This window comes from Stigmatopora argus, chromosome 1, assembly GCF_051989625.1.
Source record: "Stigmatopora argus isolate UIUO_Sarg chromosome 1, RoL_Sarg_1.0, whole genome shotgun sequence".
In the NCBI taxonomy this organism is placed as follows: Eukaryota; Metazoa; Chordata; class Actinopteri; order Syngnathiformes; family Syngnathidae; genus Stigmatopora; species Stigmatopora argus.
In genome coordinates, this window is record NC_135387.1 from 1,914,240 (window position 1) to 1,928,018 (window position 13,779).

Genomic DNA, 13,779 nt, shown 5'->3' on the forward strand with positions numbered 1-13,779 from the left:
GGACGACTGCCCGGCAACTGGTTTGCACAAGCCGCAGAAATAGTGGCCCTAACAGAGGCCTGGAAAGTATTCCAAGGACAAGACGTGACGGTGTGGACAGACAGCCAATATGCATTCTCTACCGTCCATTTATTTGCTGGACAGTGGGCCAAACGAGGAATGAAAACGTCCAAAGGATCCCCAGTCAAACACGCAGAGCTCCTCACAGAACTCTTCAAAGCGGTACAGCTACCAATGAAGCTGGGTATCTGCAAATGTAAAGCACACACGATGGGACAAGACCCCGTCTCATTGGGGAACAAGCGAGTAGACGAAGCAGCCAAAGAAGCCGCACACTCTACAAACATCCAGATGGCTATCTCCACGGTGGAAAGACACAGCCAATCCCTGCTGAAATCCTAAGAGACATGCAAAATCACGCCCCAGAAAAAGAGAAACTACAATGGGAAAGAGAAGGAGCCACTCAACACAAGAATGGCCTCTATGCAGTAGAAGACAAGCCATGCGTCCCACGATCATTGTTTGAAGTAATTCCCAAATTGAGCCATGGGACGAGCCATGTCTCAACAGGAGGGATGATCAGTATAGTACAACAAACAATGCATATTCCCAGAGGTCTCCAAATCTACTTTAAAACTTTTTGCAGAAAATGTCTCACCTGCTGTAGACACAACTCTCAAGGCAAGGCAAAATTCGTCTGGCAGGAACACCTAAGCCTGAGGAGATACACCCAATCCATGTCCAAACCCAAGAAGAAAACGTCTACCACCCGATGGTGAGGAACAGTTGGTACAGATACGCCGCACTCACAGCCCATGCCACAACCAATGAGAGTTGTTATGTCTGTCCCTCATGCCCACTGCTGTAGCCCAGCCACAGCAATGGGCCAACCTCCAGAACAAAGAACTCGCCAACCACACCTACAACTGTATCCTGGGTAATCCGAAAGAATCCTGTCCGGCAAAGTTCGACCGCCTAAATACCATGGTCGCGGTGCCATTAACAGCTACAGCCAATCCCACAACGTATGTCCGGTGCAACAATCAAACAGACTTATCTATCCTGTTTCAAATTCAGTGGACCAGATCCCAAGACCCCTTTAGACAAAGTTCACGTCGCCAGTTGCGCCGAGATCAGACAAGTCCCTTCCCAATCATCGACAATACTGGACCAAGTATGGTGGTTCTGCGGATGGCAAGTGTATATGATCATCCCCGCCAATTCAACTGGCCTCTGTGTCCCTACATCTGTCTCCGACCACACATATGTCCTTACATTAGATTCGATCCCCACAGTCGACGTCAACCCACGTCCACCCACCAGGCATCAACGCCGAAGCCTCAATTTCCGCCCCCATGATCCAGTATGGGGCACGGATATCCCCCTCGAACACAAACACTGGTCAGTCTCCTCCAAAATCCTGATAGCTCTGTTCCCCTGGGTACGAACAGCAAAGAACACCCTACGTCTGGAAACCATTGACTACAGATTCCAGGCCTATGTCAACGCATCAGTCCGGCTACAACAAGGCCGAGAAGTCCAAATAACCGCCATGACCCAAATGATTATCCAGAACTGCCTTGCCCTTGACAGAATAACCGGACAGAAGGGCGGTGTGTGTGCCATGGTAGGAGACTCGTGCTGCACTTTCATCCCTGCCAACGCCTCCTACTCAGTCCATGATGCCCTACAAACTATGTAGAACATACAGAACGCTATGACAAAAGATCCGGTTCCACAACGAGGATGGCTTGACTGGTTCCTCTCTGGCTCATGGACACAGACTCTTTTGAAAGCCATAGTACCATTCGTTACTGTTATTGCTCTCGTGGTTGTTATCCTAACCTGTTTCTCAGCTTTGATCAAACGTACCATTAATGCCACAGTCGAACGTACCATGATTGTTGAAACCCAGCCAATGCTGACTCGTATACACATGCAACAATCCATATCCCAATCTGACCCTGATGTTGTGCTACTGTCTGACACTGATTAATATGTCTCCTATTCTGAGACACCAGGCCATGAGGCAATCATCCCAAACGGGAAGTCAAGGGAGGAACTCTCCCTCAAATGCACAAGGGTTTTTCGCCCCCTCCTGGACATATTTCTAAATAGAAGTATGTACTACAATGTGCTGCCAATGTTTTATATTTTTTATTTTATCCTTGCGTTTAAAGTAGTAGTGATGTGTGCCAATAAGAACAATATTTTAATTTTAAATAATTTCCCATTATTTTAGGAAATATATATTCAAAATGACTTGCTGAGAACCTTAATTCAAAGATTAATCTCAACGTTTTCTATGCTGGTGTAAATTTTCTGGAGTAGGATTTCTGGATTTACAATTTCATTACTTTCTTTTCTCTATTTCTTCTGCCACGTACTGTTCTGCATGTGTTTGGCCGTGAATAAATGCCCTTGTTATTCCTAAATGAATGGGCCGTATATGGCCCAAGGGCCGAGGTTGAAAAACATGTACACACATGATCCGGGGGCGGGCCGAGCGCACGAATCCCGTTTCGGCAAAACGTCCGTTCGGCGAACTGTCCGTCAGCCAAACGTCCGTCGGTGAAACGTCTTTCGGCGAATCGTCCGAGTACCCTTTCCTATTCCGAGATACCAGGCTATGAGGCGATCGTCCCAAGCGGGAGGTTAAGGGACGAATTTTCCCCTCAACTGCATGAGGGTTTTTCCGCCCCTTCTGGTCGGTCTAAACTCCAGTTCGAAGTAATTTGTGAAGAATTTTGTTCAAAAGTAGCGTCGCTAACGAACAAGGTTTTGATGTTTTTATACTCACAACAGGAAGGAATTGTAAGATATGCTGACTCACTCTTTGCAATTGCTGGTTAGTATTGCATCAGTTTAGTGCGAGTTATAAAAACAGTCGAGTCATGTTAAGACATCTGCTCTACTGTTGTTTGGGCATATCAGCCCACACCGTGTTTCTGTTATCTTCTCTGTACAGCACCCTGTTTTTTAACATATAAATAGAGGCACAAACTGTTCGTTCGGAGGGAGTTGCAGAGGAACAGACATGCGTTCATGTTGTTTGAGCTCCCCCCCATTCTGCAGTCTGGTAAATAAACAGAATTTCGGAAATTGGTCTCCCTCTTTTTTTAACCTGCTCCTGAAGTTGTTTTACAGAAATCCAATATACTTATATGCCGAGCACAGGTTAAGCATGCTCTGCAACCAACTTAAACCTATAAGTTGTGTAGTGACACCGTACCAAGGCCACCATCCCCCTGTCGAGACATAGGATTTCCCATGACTCAAAATTGGCAGCTCACCCAAGTAAGCTGATGTACAAATTTGTTTTTTGTTTTTTTCTCAGTGCTGCCACACTTTTAAATTAGCTTCCGTAGCTTCCGGACTAAAAAGCACTCGAGTTTTTGAGACATGAGACAAGCAACTCAGGGTGACGGTCGCAGGTCAAACTGTGCTATTTTCTTAAAATCCTTTGGTTTTCTTCCAATGAGATTCCAATCAGCTGTTTGATGGCAATGACTTGACTCATTTCTTTAATAAAACACACAGAGACTTTTGTCGCTTTTTGTGTTTTTCCACACAGGTCCTTTTAGCCTAGGAAGTTAAAATTATAATTATTATACATAGAACTACAGGACTGACGCCACCTACTCACTCATACACTGTATGGCCAATCAAATGGTAAGAAGTCTTACCTTTTTTCCGGCCCGAGATTTGCAATACGGTGCGCGCGGAGCACCCAAGTCCCTGATGCCAATTATTGTAGTTTGAACAGAATGCACGCTCATACATGGTCTGGTTCAGACAGGACCAAGACCCAAATCTTTATTTGCAATACTCGCGTCTTTTATAGGCCCGCTATCAACGAAAACAGGATAGATCTGCACTCTATCGTCATTGTTTTGGCGAAAACACATCGTGCTAGATCATTCCTTGGCAGGTCAATCCGACCCATTGCGATACAAACACACCTCAATCCGAGGCGGTGACACAACTGGGTTCCCCAGGCGGGCGACTAAGGCAATGTACTATAACGCATTCGATCTAATTCCACAATAAACCCACCATGATCAAACTGATTTCTTCTATTTGACCATTGGTTTGTGATAGGTTCACCTATGGGCATTCCCAAATGCACGCACAAATAAAAGAGACAGGAGACTCATCTGTGGTTTTCTTGCAAGAGAGAATCGAACCGACCCGTCTTAGTCCAAAGTTCATTCTGGCGTAAGCGCATATCTTTGCTGTTTATTAGCTTCAAGGATCAAGGACCATCGTTACAACAGACATCTCAGCTCTCAAGGGAAGGGTGTGAAAATAGGAGTGAGAAGTCAATAGAAGTTTTAGCTCAAATGAAGATCCACCGGATCTTCTCAAGGGAGGGGTGTGAAAACAGTGTGAGAAGTCGATAGTCAAGGACCCGAGTTACAAATAGAAGGTTTAGTTCTCAAAACAGATGAAGGTCCACCAGATCCTCTCCATACTCCAGCTGTCCAAGAGACAGGAAGCTAACAGACCATTTGGAATAATAAGTACGTATTGATGGACAAAATATAATATGATTCAGATATTTCTTAGGCCAGCAGAGAAGGCCTTGAAGGCCCTGACGGCCCGCCACTGTGTAAATGGAGCCCAAGATGCATCCACAATAGGACAACATCCTTTTCTCTGAGCCACGTGGACCATATTATCATCTTCTTTGCGACTTACTCCTCTGATCCACTTTCAATTTCATATTACTTGAAAAATGCATTGAGTATTTTCCATTCGGTTATACATCCACTGTTGGCTTCTGGGCTTTTTCGTCATTTTTTTAAGAAGACTAATGGGTAATGTTACATGCGTTACATAAATTATTGTTTGTACATTTTAAATCCTTACAGATGTGTGTATCTTAATCCTTTATTTTTGAATACTCCTTGACAAGATTCTATCATTTAATTGGTGTCTAAAAATCTGTGATGGTGGGACGTTAAGAGATAAGTTATGTATATATCAGTGGCGGGCCGTCAGGGCCTTCAAGGCCTTCTCTGCTGGCCTAAGAAATATCTGAATCATATTATATTTTGTCCATCAATACTTATTATTCCAAATGGTCTGTTAGCTTCCATTCATTGCTTTCCCCCCTGGTTGCACTGCTTCCAGATGTGTTTTCATATTGAAGCATTTAACCAATCACATTTCAGCCATTATTTGTTGCCAGATCAGATCTGCCTCAAAGCCTTCAAATTCAGTTCTGCGGGGTCTGCTGCATTAAACAAGACTGTTGCTTTTAACCAATCAGGTTTCGAATTGGCAACCCCACAATGGTTTTTCATAGGCGTTGGCCTTTTGCTGGCTGGGACATGTCATTGCTTTCAGCAACTATGATTGGCTAGTAGGCGGGCCAAAGCAGCCAGAGATCGCAAACTCCACCCCAGTGGCAAAAACAAATTTATTCTGTTGCAGATTTCTCTCACAAAGCTATTTTCCAGACGGACTTTTCCAGAAAAAAATGGACATAATTAAGAAAGGGCGGTCAACTCCGAAGCTAGCAAGCCTGTTACAGCCAGGAAAATGGTGTGTGCGGCACTTTCAGTGTGCTAAATTAGCTCCACAAGCAAATAGTATATTGTTGTTTTGATTTAAAGCCATTTTCAAAACGGACTATGCCAGAAATATGACAGGACAGGCTCGACTTTCATCATTAGCTTCGATGGCGATAGGAAAGAAGGAAGAAAGAAAGGAGGATGGATATTGTGTACAGTTAAAAAGGATTTTTGGTGAGTAAAATATGGCTATATTCCTAAACAATATTTCAATTGTGGGCCCGGTTCTCATATCTGAAAAGCTCCAGTGATTGTATTTAAGCTCCAGTGTTTGTATTTGATCACAAAATGCTGCTAGGAAGTGGAGTTTACCCCAGTTTAATTTTTGGCGTTTCGCCATTGACGTCCATCGCTGTCTTTTCCCGGAAAAAATCACCCCCTGGCCTGGTTGTAATGTCTCAAAAGCTCCAGTATTTGTATTCAATCAATAAATGATTCTAGGAAGTGGATTTTACCTAATTTTAGTGCATTTTTTTTCATTTCACGTATGGACGTATCGACGTTCATCGCTGTCTTTTTACCGGGGAAATGATACTCCGGGCCCGGTTCGATGTCTAAAAAGCTCCAGTATTTGTATTTAATCAATAAATGCTGGTTTCGGCTGGATTTTACCCCATTTTCGGGCAATGTTTGCCCGTACGCCATTGACGTTCATCGCTGTCTTTTCCCAGGAAAATCACCCCCCTGGCCTGGTTTTAATGTCTGAAAAGCTCCAGTATTTGTATTTAATCATGAAATGCTGCTAGGAAGTGGATTTTACCCCATTTTTGTGCATTAATTTATTGATTTTTTTTTATGTGTCGCAGCTGTAGCTGCAGTAGAGGTTTTATAGCCATAAAATACTTTTTGAGGGTTTGATTGATACGTTGAAGGCGCTACCAGAAAATGCACCGCCCGCCACTGGTATATATATACATTATAATACATTCATTGATTACACATGCAATTTAATGAAATTGAACATACATAGTAAAAATAAAATCCTAATTCACAGCAATTATATTCTTCATTCAACTAGTACTCCCAGAAAGGTAAATATAAAAAATTGTTAATTTAATGATCATCTAAATTATTGCAAAATATTTTTAAAAAAACTTTTAGTATGATACAGCCTTAATTTATGCATATTGTTAAAGCAATACCTAATTAATTAAAGCTTTGTAAAGGCATATATTTTGCTGCAGAATTATGTCTACGATTGCTTCAATTTTACATTACATTTTTAGAATGTAACTTGTTTTGCAGTATTATGGCTTGTTAATAGGCATGCAACGATCAGAAGTGTCTGGCCCAGCACTGATATCTGAAAAGCCTTACCTGCCAGGGTAGAATTTTGCCGATCCTGATTTTATTCATAAAAAAAGCAATGTACTTTAACATTCCAATGAATTATTTTTTATTGTTAAACATGGAATCTTTTCTGTGCACATGCAGTTTAAAAAAATGATTTCTTTTTTTTTAATTTTGAAAAGCAGCTTCCTGATGGTATAGGGAGTCACTCGCCTGACTTTGGTGCGGGTAGACGTGGGATTGATTCCCGCTCGTGGCGGTATGATTGTGAGTGCAGCTGGTTGTCTGTCTCTCTGTATGCTCTACGGCTGACATGGCGGCCAGTCAGCTGGGATAGAATCCAGTACCCCCCACAACTCTTACGATGATGTGCTGTACGGAAGATGAATGAATGAAAAGTGAATATTAAACATTTTACTGAAGACTGCACTGAACAACTGACAAATGATGTGTGGACAATAAAGAGTTGTCAAAAATGACATGGGAACTGAAACAACAAGGCTTGAGTTGTTGGCATAGGTGTCGCCAAAAGTGCACCAGCAAAAAGTTATGGTTTTAATATATTTAGTTGATAAATTATTAGTTTTTTCATTCAATCTGCTTTCCAATGTAAGATATTTACCATTCAGTACGGTTAAATTTGATGTTAATGGAGCCAAAGATCCTTCCATGTCAGGCTCTCCTCTGTCTTGGTTTTTCTCAAGACAAAGGAAATGGTCATCAATTTTCGGAGGAATCCTCAACAGACCACTCAGGTGAACATCCAGGGTACAGACATTTAAATCGTGGAGAATTTTAAGTACCTGGGTGTTCACCTCAACAACAAACTAGATTGGTCCACAAACATAGATGCCCTGTACAAAAGGGGCCAGAGCCGCCTCTACCTACTGAGGAGTCTACGGTCCTTTGGAGTGTGCAGGACACTGCTGAGGACTTTCTACAACACTGTGGTGGCATCTACAGTGTTTCATGCAGTGCTCTGTTGGGGATGCGGGAGCACGGAGAGGGACAGGAACAGGCTGAATAAGCTGGTCAGGAGGGCCAGCTCTGTTCTGGGCTGTCCTCTGGACTCTGTGGAGGAAGTGGGAGAGCGGAGAATGCTGACCAGGATGATGTCCATCATGGACAGCACCTCCCACCCCCTGCATGAGTCTGTGGAGTCCCTCCGAAGCTCCTTTAGCAATAGACTGCAGCACCCTCATTGCAGGAAGGAGCGCCTCCGCAGATCCTTCCTCCAATCAGCTGTCAGGCTCTTTAACAAAAAATGGCTGAGTGTTAAGACCTACCGTATGCATGCATGTACATTTATGTGTATGTATGTATATATGTGCTAAGCAACACGCTTATTTATTCATATATTTATTCATGTATTTATTTCTTGACCTACTTATTACCTATCTATTTATGTCTAAAATGCCTTTCCTATTCCCGCATCCTCACCCTCCTGCTACTGTGACAACGTAATTTCCCAAATACGAGATGAATAAAGTTATCCAATCCAATCCAATTCTCATGATTCAGCTTCCTTTTTGAACTTGCATGCTATGATTTCCTTAAAATCCTAATGTTTGGGCCCAATTTGTCACACGATAAAAGCATCGCTAGTTTCCTTCTCTATTTACAGATTTTTCCGTGTGTCATACGGATGTGTCTGCCAGATCTTTACCTCCCCTTACGTCATCAGTATTAACTATACAGAGGTATAATGCTCCAAAAGTATTTTTATTGTACAATATATTGTACAGTACCCGTAGTTGGCGGCTGAGTGGTTAGCGCGTCGGCCTCACAGTGGGGTACCTGGGTTCAAATCCAGGTTGGTCCACCTTTGTGGAGTTTGCATGTTCTCTCCGGGCCTGCGTGGGTTTTCTCCGGGTACTCCGGTTTCCTCCCACATTCCAAAAACCTGCATGGTAAGCTGATTGGACTCTCTAAATTGCCCCTAGGTATGGGTGTGAGTGTGAATAGTTGTTTGTTTCCTTGTGCCCTGCTATTGGCTGGCCACCAATTCCCGCCTCTGGCTCGAAGTTAACTGGGATAGGCTCCAGCACCCCCTGTGACCCCAGTGAGGATAAAGTGGTTCAGAAAATGAGATGAGAATACCACTACTTATGGATCTGTGTGAGTCTGTATAAGGGTCCTGGTGGCCCAGTGGTTAGCGCGTCCGCCTCACTTTCCAGGTGGGTCCTCACTATGTGGAGTTTGCATGTTCTTCCTGGGATTGTGTGGGTTTTCTCCGGGCACTCTGGTTTCCTCCCACATTCAAAAAACAACCAACCTGGAATCGAACCCAGAACTGTGAGGCCTATGCACTAACAACTCAGTTGCTGGGTCACCTTGCACTTTTCAGTCTTATATTATTTATTATTTTGGTTTACGTATTAAACTTATGTGTCACATAACAATATACGAAATAGCAAGTCCATTTGACAAACTATTAATTCAATAAAGAACTAGTAGTTATATCAGCTCATTGGTTGCCCTTGATGGAGATCTGCTCTGAATATGTAGTTCTTTTACATTGACTTATTGGCACTTAAAACTGTGAAATGTGAAATGTATTCTTTTAGATCAGGGGTCACCAAACTACGGCCCGCTGTCACATTTGGACCGGCCCTCTGAACAATACCAGAGACGCTATCGGATTTTTTTCCTATTTGGCCTTGAAGACTGGGACGTTTTAATCTTGTGTTTGGTTCATTGCACCCCTGCTGAGCCCACAAATCATCCCAGTGAAGCGGGGCTTCGCATTGCTTCTTTGGTGACACGCGTGGGGAGAGTGTTTCCCTTTGATGCATGCGGGCACCTCCACCGTTGCATGCACAAGCAGTGTTACCGAGACATCTGGACGATCGCAGGTGAGGGCGGAGCCCTGGGACCATCGCGAATACAATCTTTGCCGTCACTATGAATCCCGTCACAAAGACAAGTACGATAGCTTGCAAGGCCATATACGAGCAGACAAACTCTCAAAGCGAAAAAGTGGACTACTATCTCAGCAGAACCAGGCATCCGTTCGGGCCAGCTTTCGGGTTGCTAAATTGATAGCAAGCAGCGGTAAGCCTTTCACTGACGGAGAGTTTGTTAAGAAATGTATGGATACTGTCGCGGAGGAGGTGTGTCCCGAGAAGAAAGATGCATTTAATGTCGTAAGTCTGTCGGTGAGTACAATGACCAGACGCGTTGAAGAAATCGGGAGTAATGTATATGCCCAGCTGCAGCAGAAGACGAAAGAATTTGACTTTTTTTCATTAGCACTGGATGAAAGCACGGACGTGCAAGACACAGCGCAACTGGTCATTTTTATTCGTGGAGTTAGCGCAAACTTTGAGATTTGCGAGGATCTGGCAGCCCTCCAAAGTCTCAAAGGGACCACAACAGGAGAGGATATTTTTGACAAAGTGTGCCAAACCATGGAGAAGTTGGACCTGGACTGGTCAAAGCTAGCTAGAATCACGACTGATGGGGCTCCTAGCATGGTGGCCGAAACTCGCGGTCTAATAATGGGACGCATGAACCGGGAGTTGGAAAAAAAGTGGTCTCACCGCCCCGCTACGAGTCCACTGCCGAATTCACCAGCAAGCACTGTGCTGCAAAATGTTGACGTGGGATTCTGTAATGACGGTTGTGGTGTCGTGCATAAACTTCAGAGCAAAGGGAGAAGATTGTGCATGGCACAAGAGAAAGTTAATGTTCCATGGCTTTTTATTCTATGAAGAACCCAGAGAGAGTTATTTAGTTATTATTTATTTCATAAATAGTGTTATTTATTTCCTGTTTTTTCTGTGAAGAACTCAGAGAGGGTTATTTAGTTATTATTCATTTCATTAATAGTGTTGTTATTTGTTTCCTGACTTTTTTCTGTAAAGAACCTGGAAAGGGTTATTTGGTTATGTGTGGCTTTCTGGAAAACAATAAAAAATTTAAGCTCCCCTACGATCGTCACACTTTTTCTGTTATAAACTGACACCGGCCCCCCATCAGAGAAGGGAAAAGTAATGTGGCCCTCACAGGAAAAAGTTTGGGGACCCCTGTTTTAGATTCTCTTATATTTTAGTCACTAGAATAGAATTTTACAGAGAGGCCGCCTACTGGAATCTTACAGTAACAACAACTATGTGTTAAGGCGCGTCATCTACTTTTGTGTCACCTCCCATTTTTGTATCACCGCCTACTTCTATGTCACATGATCTTGTTTCAATAAAGCCCACGGAGCAGAGGGGGTAGAGTGGGAGACTACTTTGGAAAAGCGGGAAGATAGACCCATCTTTCAGCTTTTGCTTCGTGCCCCTCCCTTTCTGCAGAAGCGGTTAAAAACCTCATACACCTGCCTTAGTGAGCTTACTTGTGTTCGACTTTTTTTGAATGTCAAGAGCGGACCTGACAAAAACAATGAAACTAAAGAACATATCATACTGTTGTAATTGCTTTAACATTGTATAGTAAATGATTTTATTTGTTCAAGCCAATGAATGAACTAATATACAAACATAATTACTTATAGTAGTAGTCTAATGGGGTGGCCCGACGGCCGGCCGCATGATTAGCGCATTGGCCTCATAGTTCTGGGTTGGGGGTTCGATCCCAGGGTGTTCCTCACTGTCTGGAGTTTGCATGTTCTACCCTGGCTTCCGTGGGATTTCTCCAGGTACTCCAGTTTCCTCCCAAATCCCCAAAAACATGCATGTAGGCAGTTTGAACACTCCAAATTGCCCCTAGGTATGAGTGTGAGCGTGAATGGTTGTCCGTCTCCTTGTGCCCTGTGATTGGCTGGCCACCGACTCAGGGTGTCCCCTGCCTGGTGCCCGTAGTTAGCTGGGATAGGCTCCAGCACCCTCTGCATCCCTTGTGAAAATAGCCGGTTCCGAAAATGAATGAACAGTCTAGTGACTTGCATTGCTAACTTTAATTTTCTATTCAGCATAAATCATGCATCTGGATTATACAGTTCTCTACTTTGAATGCGATCATTGCTAAAGACAATGGATTATTTATTGTCTGTCTGTAGTCATTAAATGTTTTACTTATGTCAACTCGCTTTTCACATGTGGCAATCTGTGTTTTACCGAACAAAACAAACATAACATTTGATCCATACTCTTAAGAGCATCACAATTTTCACATAAAAATACTGAAAACCAGAAAGATTCAGCCCACGTTTTGATGTTCAACCAGTGTCTACTTCAGCTTATCAACTCAGATAATAACTCTCTGCTCATCTCACTTATTTCGGATTGGTTGAACTCTATGACTCCTTAGCTGATTGGTGCTCCGGTGGTGACCAGCTTGTAGTAAGCACCCTTTAGGGCCATGAGATGGTCGTGTGTTCCCTTCTCAATTACATAGCCTTGGGACATAACAGCTATGATGTTGGAGTTCTGAATGGTGGACAGCCGGTGGGCTATAACAATGCAGGTCCTGCCTTCTCGAGCTTTGTCCAGAGCCGCTTGCACTGTCTGCAGCAGGTAAGAAAAGTCACATATCATCGACATTCAAGCGGCGGGATATTAGCGATTTTACAATTATGGCTTGATTAATAAGAGCTCACTCTTTCAATGACAGGATTAGCATTTCCACAACATGTATGAATTTATAAAAGGCCACTGTCCGCCGTGAGAAAGAATAAGTATATGAGGGATAAACAGCTCTTTTTACCGCTGGCACACAAAGAATATCAAGCAGCCACGCTACGGCCACTCAATAATGCAGATTGAATTGTTCACTTTACAACTCGCCTTCTCACTCTCCGTGTCCAGAGCTGAGGTGGCTTCATCCAGAAGAAGGATTTTGGGATCACGGATGATTGCCCGGGCGATAGCGATGCGTTGCTTCTGCCCTCGAGATAACTGAGAACCCTGGGCACCGACATTTGTGTTGTATTTCTGATGAAAAAATATGATACATTGAGATGAATGTAGGAAGTGTGATCTTTGGTCTTTATCTATAGCTGTTTGGCAAGAAAACGCACCTATTCCTTTATAGGAGGAATATTGGGGAAAAATGGCAGTGAAAGCCACTGTTTCAGGAGGTGTCCAAGGCAGCCAAGTTATCAATCCCAGTACCATTTTAGCTAACCAAATGCAAGTGCGGTCATACCTTGTCCCAACATACGAGAAATTTGAGATAAGAAAATTCGGAGTACATTTTTGCCTTGAAATACGAGACAAATTTGAGATACGAGCATACGAGACGATTCCCGATGCGGCCGCCAAGTGGCCGAGTGTTCGAGACGCTGCTTATGAGAACAGCATCGCGAGTCGTGGCTGGTTCGATAATTTTAAAAAAATGAACACTCGTGTCTGAGGCCTAGAGAAGCCAGGAAATTCCGATTTGAAAGCCGCGGTGGAATACATTAACATCTTTGCCTCGGTTATCGCACAAGAAGGTTTAAATTTAGTGTAATTTAAGATTAAAACTGATTTTTAAGTGTGTATGTATAGTAGTCTAAGTTCATTTAAGTTAAATTTAAAGTTTATGTTATGGTACGAGCGCAATGCCGTCAAGTCTCTCTCTCTTATCTCGCTCTATCCTTCTCTCCCTCTCTTATCTCTCTGTCCTTCTCTCCCTCTCTCCCTTTCTCCCTCTCTCTTTCGTCCGTGGACTCCACACTACCGTCTGTCTGTACTGAATATTGTCAAATTTTTGTATTCAAAATCATAACATCTAGATAGGTGTTTGTTACTTTGTAAATAGGTGGTGAATTAGAACAAATAAAAAGATGTTTTCCATTATAATATCCTGTTTTTGGTGTATTCTCTGAGGGTGGGACTGGGTTAATTTGTATTTAGTTCATTTCTATGGGAAAACTGATTTGAGATGCAAGTAAATTGCATTAAGCTCGTATCTCAAGGTATTACTGTATTCTTGATTGCTTGCCCTTCCTTATGACATCAGCTAATCCCATTTCCAATAC

The 13,779-nt window shown here is 43.1% G+C and overlaps 1 protein-coding gene across 4 annotated transcripts in view; it reads right to left on the reverse strand.

The window, feature by feature from the left end:
* Nucleotides 1–11,753: 11,753 nt before the first annotated feature.
* The window catches only part of LOC144070653 (bile salt export pump-like), a 76,856-nt gene continuing 74,830 nt past the window's right edge, over nucleotides 11,754–13,779 (reverse strand). For all 4 annotated transcript variants that reach the window (XM_077595083.1, XM_077595201.1, XM_077595157.1 and 1 more), the window contains 2 exons: nucleotides 12,602–12,748; nucleotides 11,754–12,322 (listed from right to left, as the gene is read on the reverse strand). In XM_077595083.1, the coding sequence (XP_077451209.1) occupies nucleotides 12,122–12,322; nucleotides 12,602–12,748 (348 nt within the window). In that variant the 3' untranslated portion in view covers nucleotides 11,754–12,121. The remainder of the gene's footprint in view (nucleotides 12,323–12,601; nucleotides 12,749–13,779) is intronic.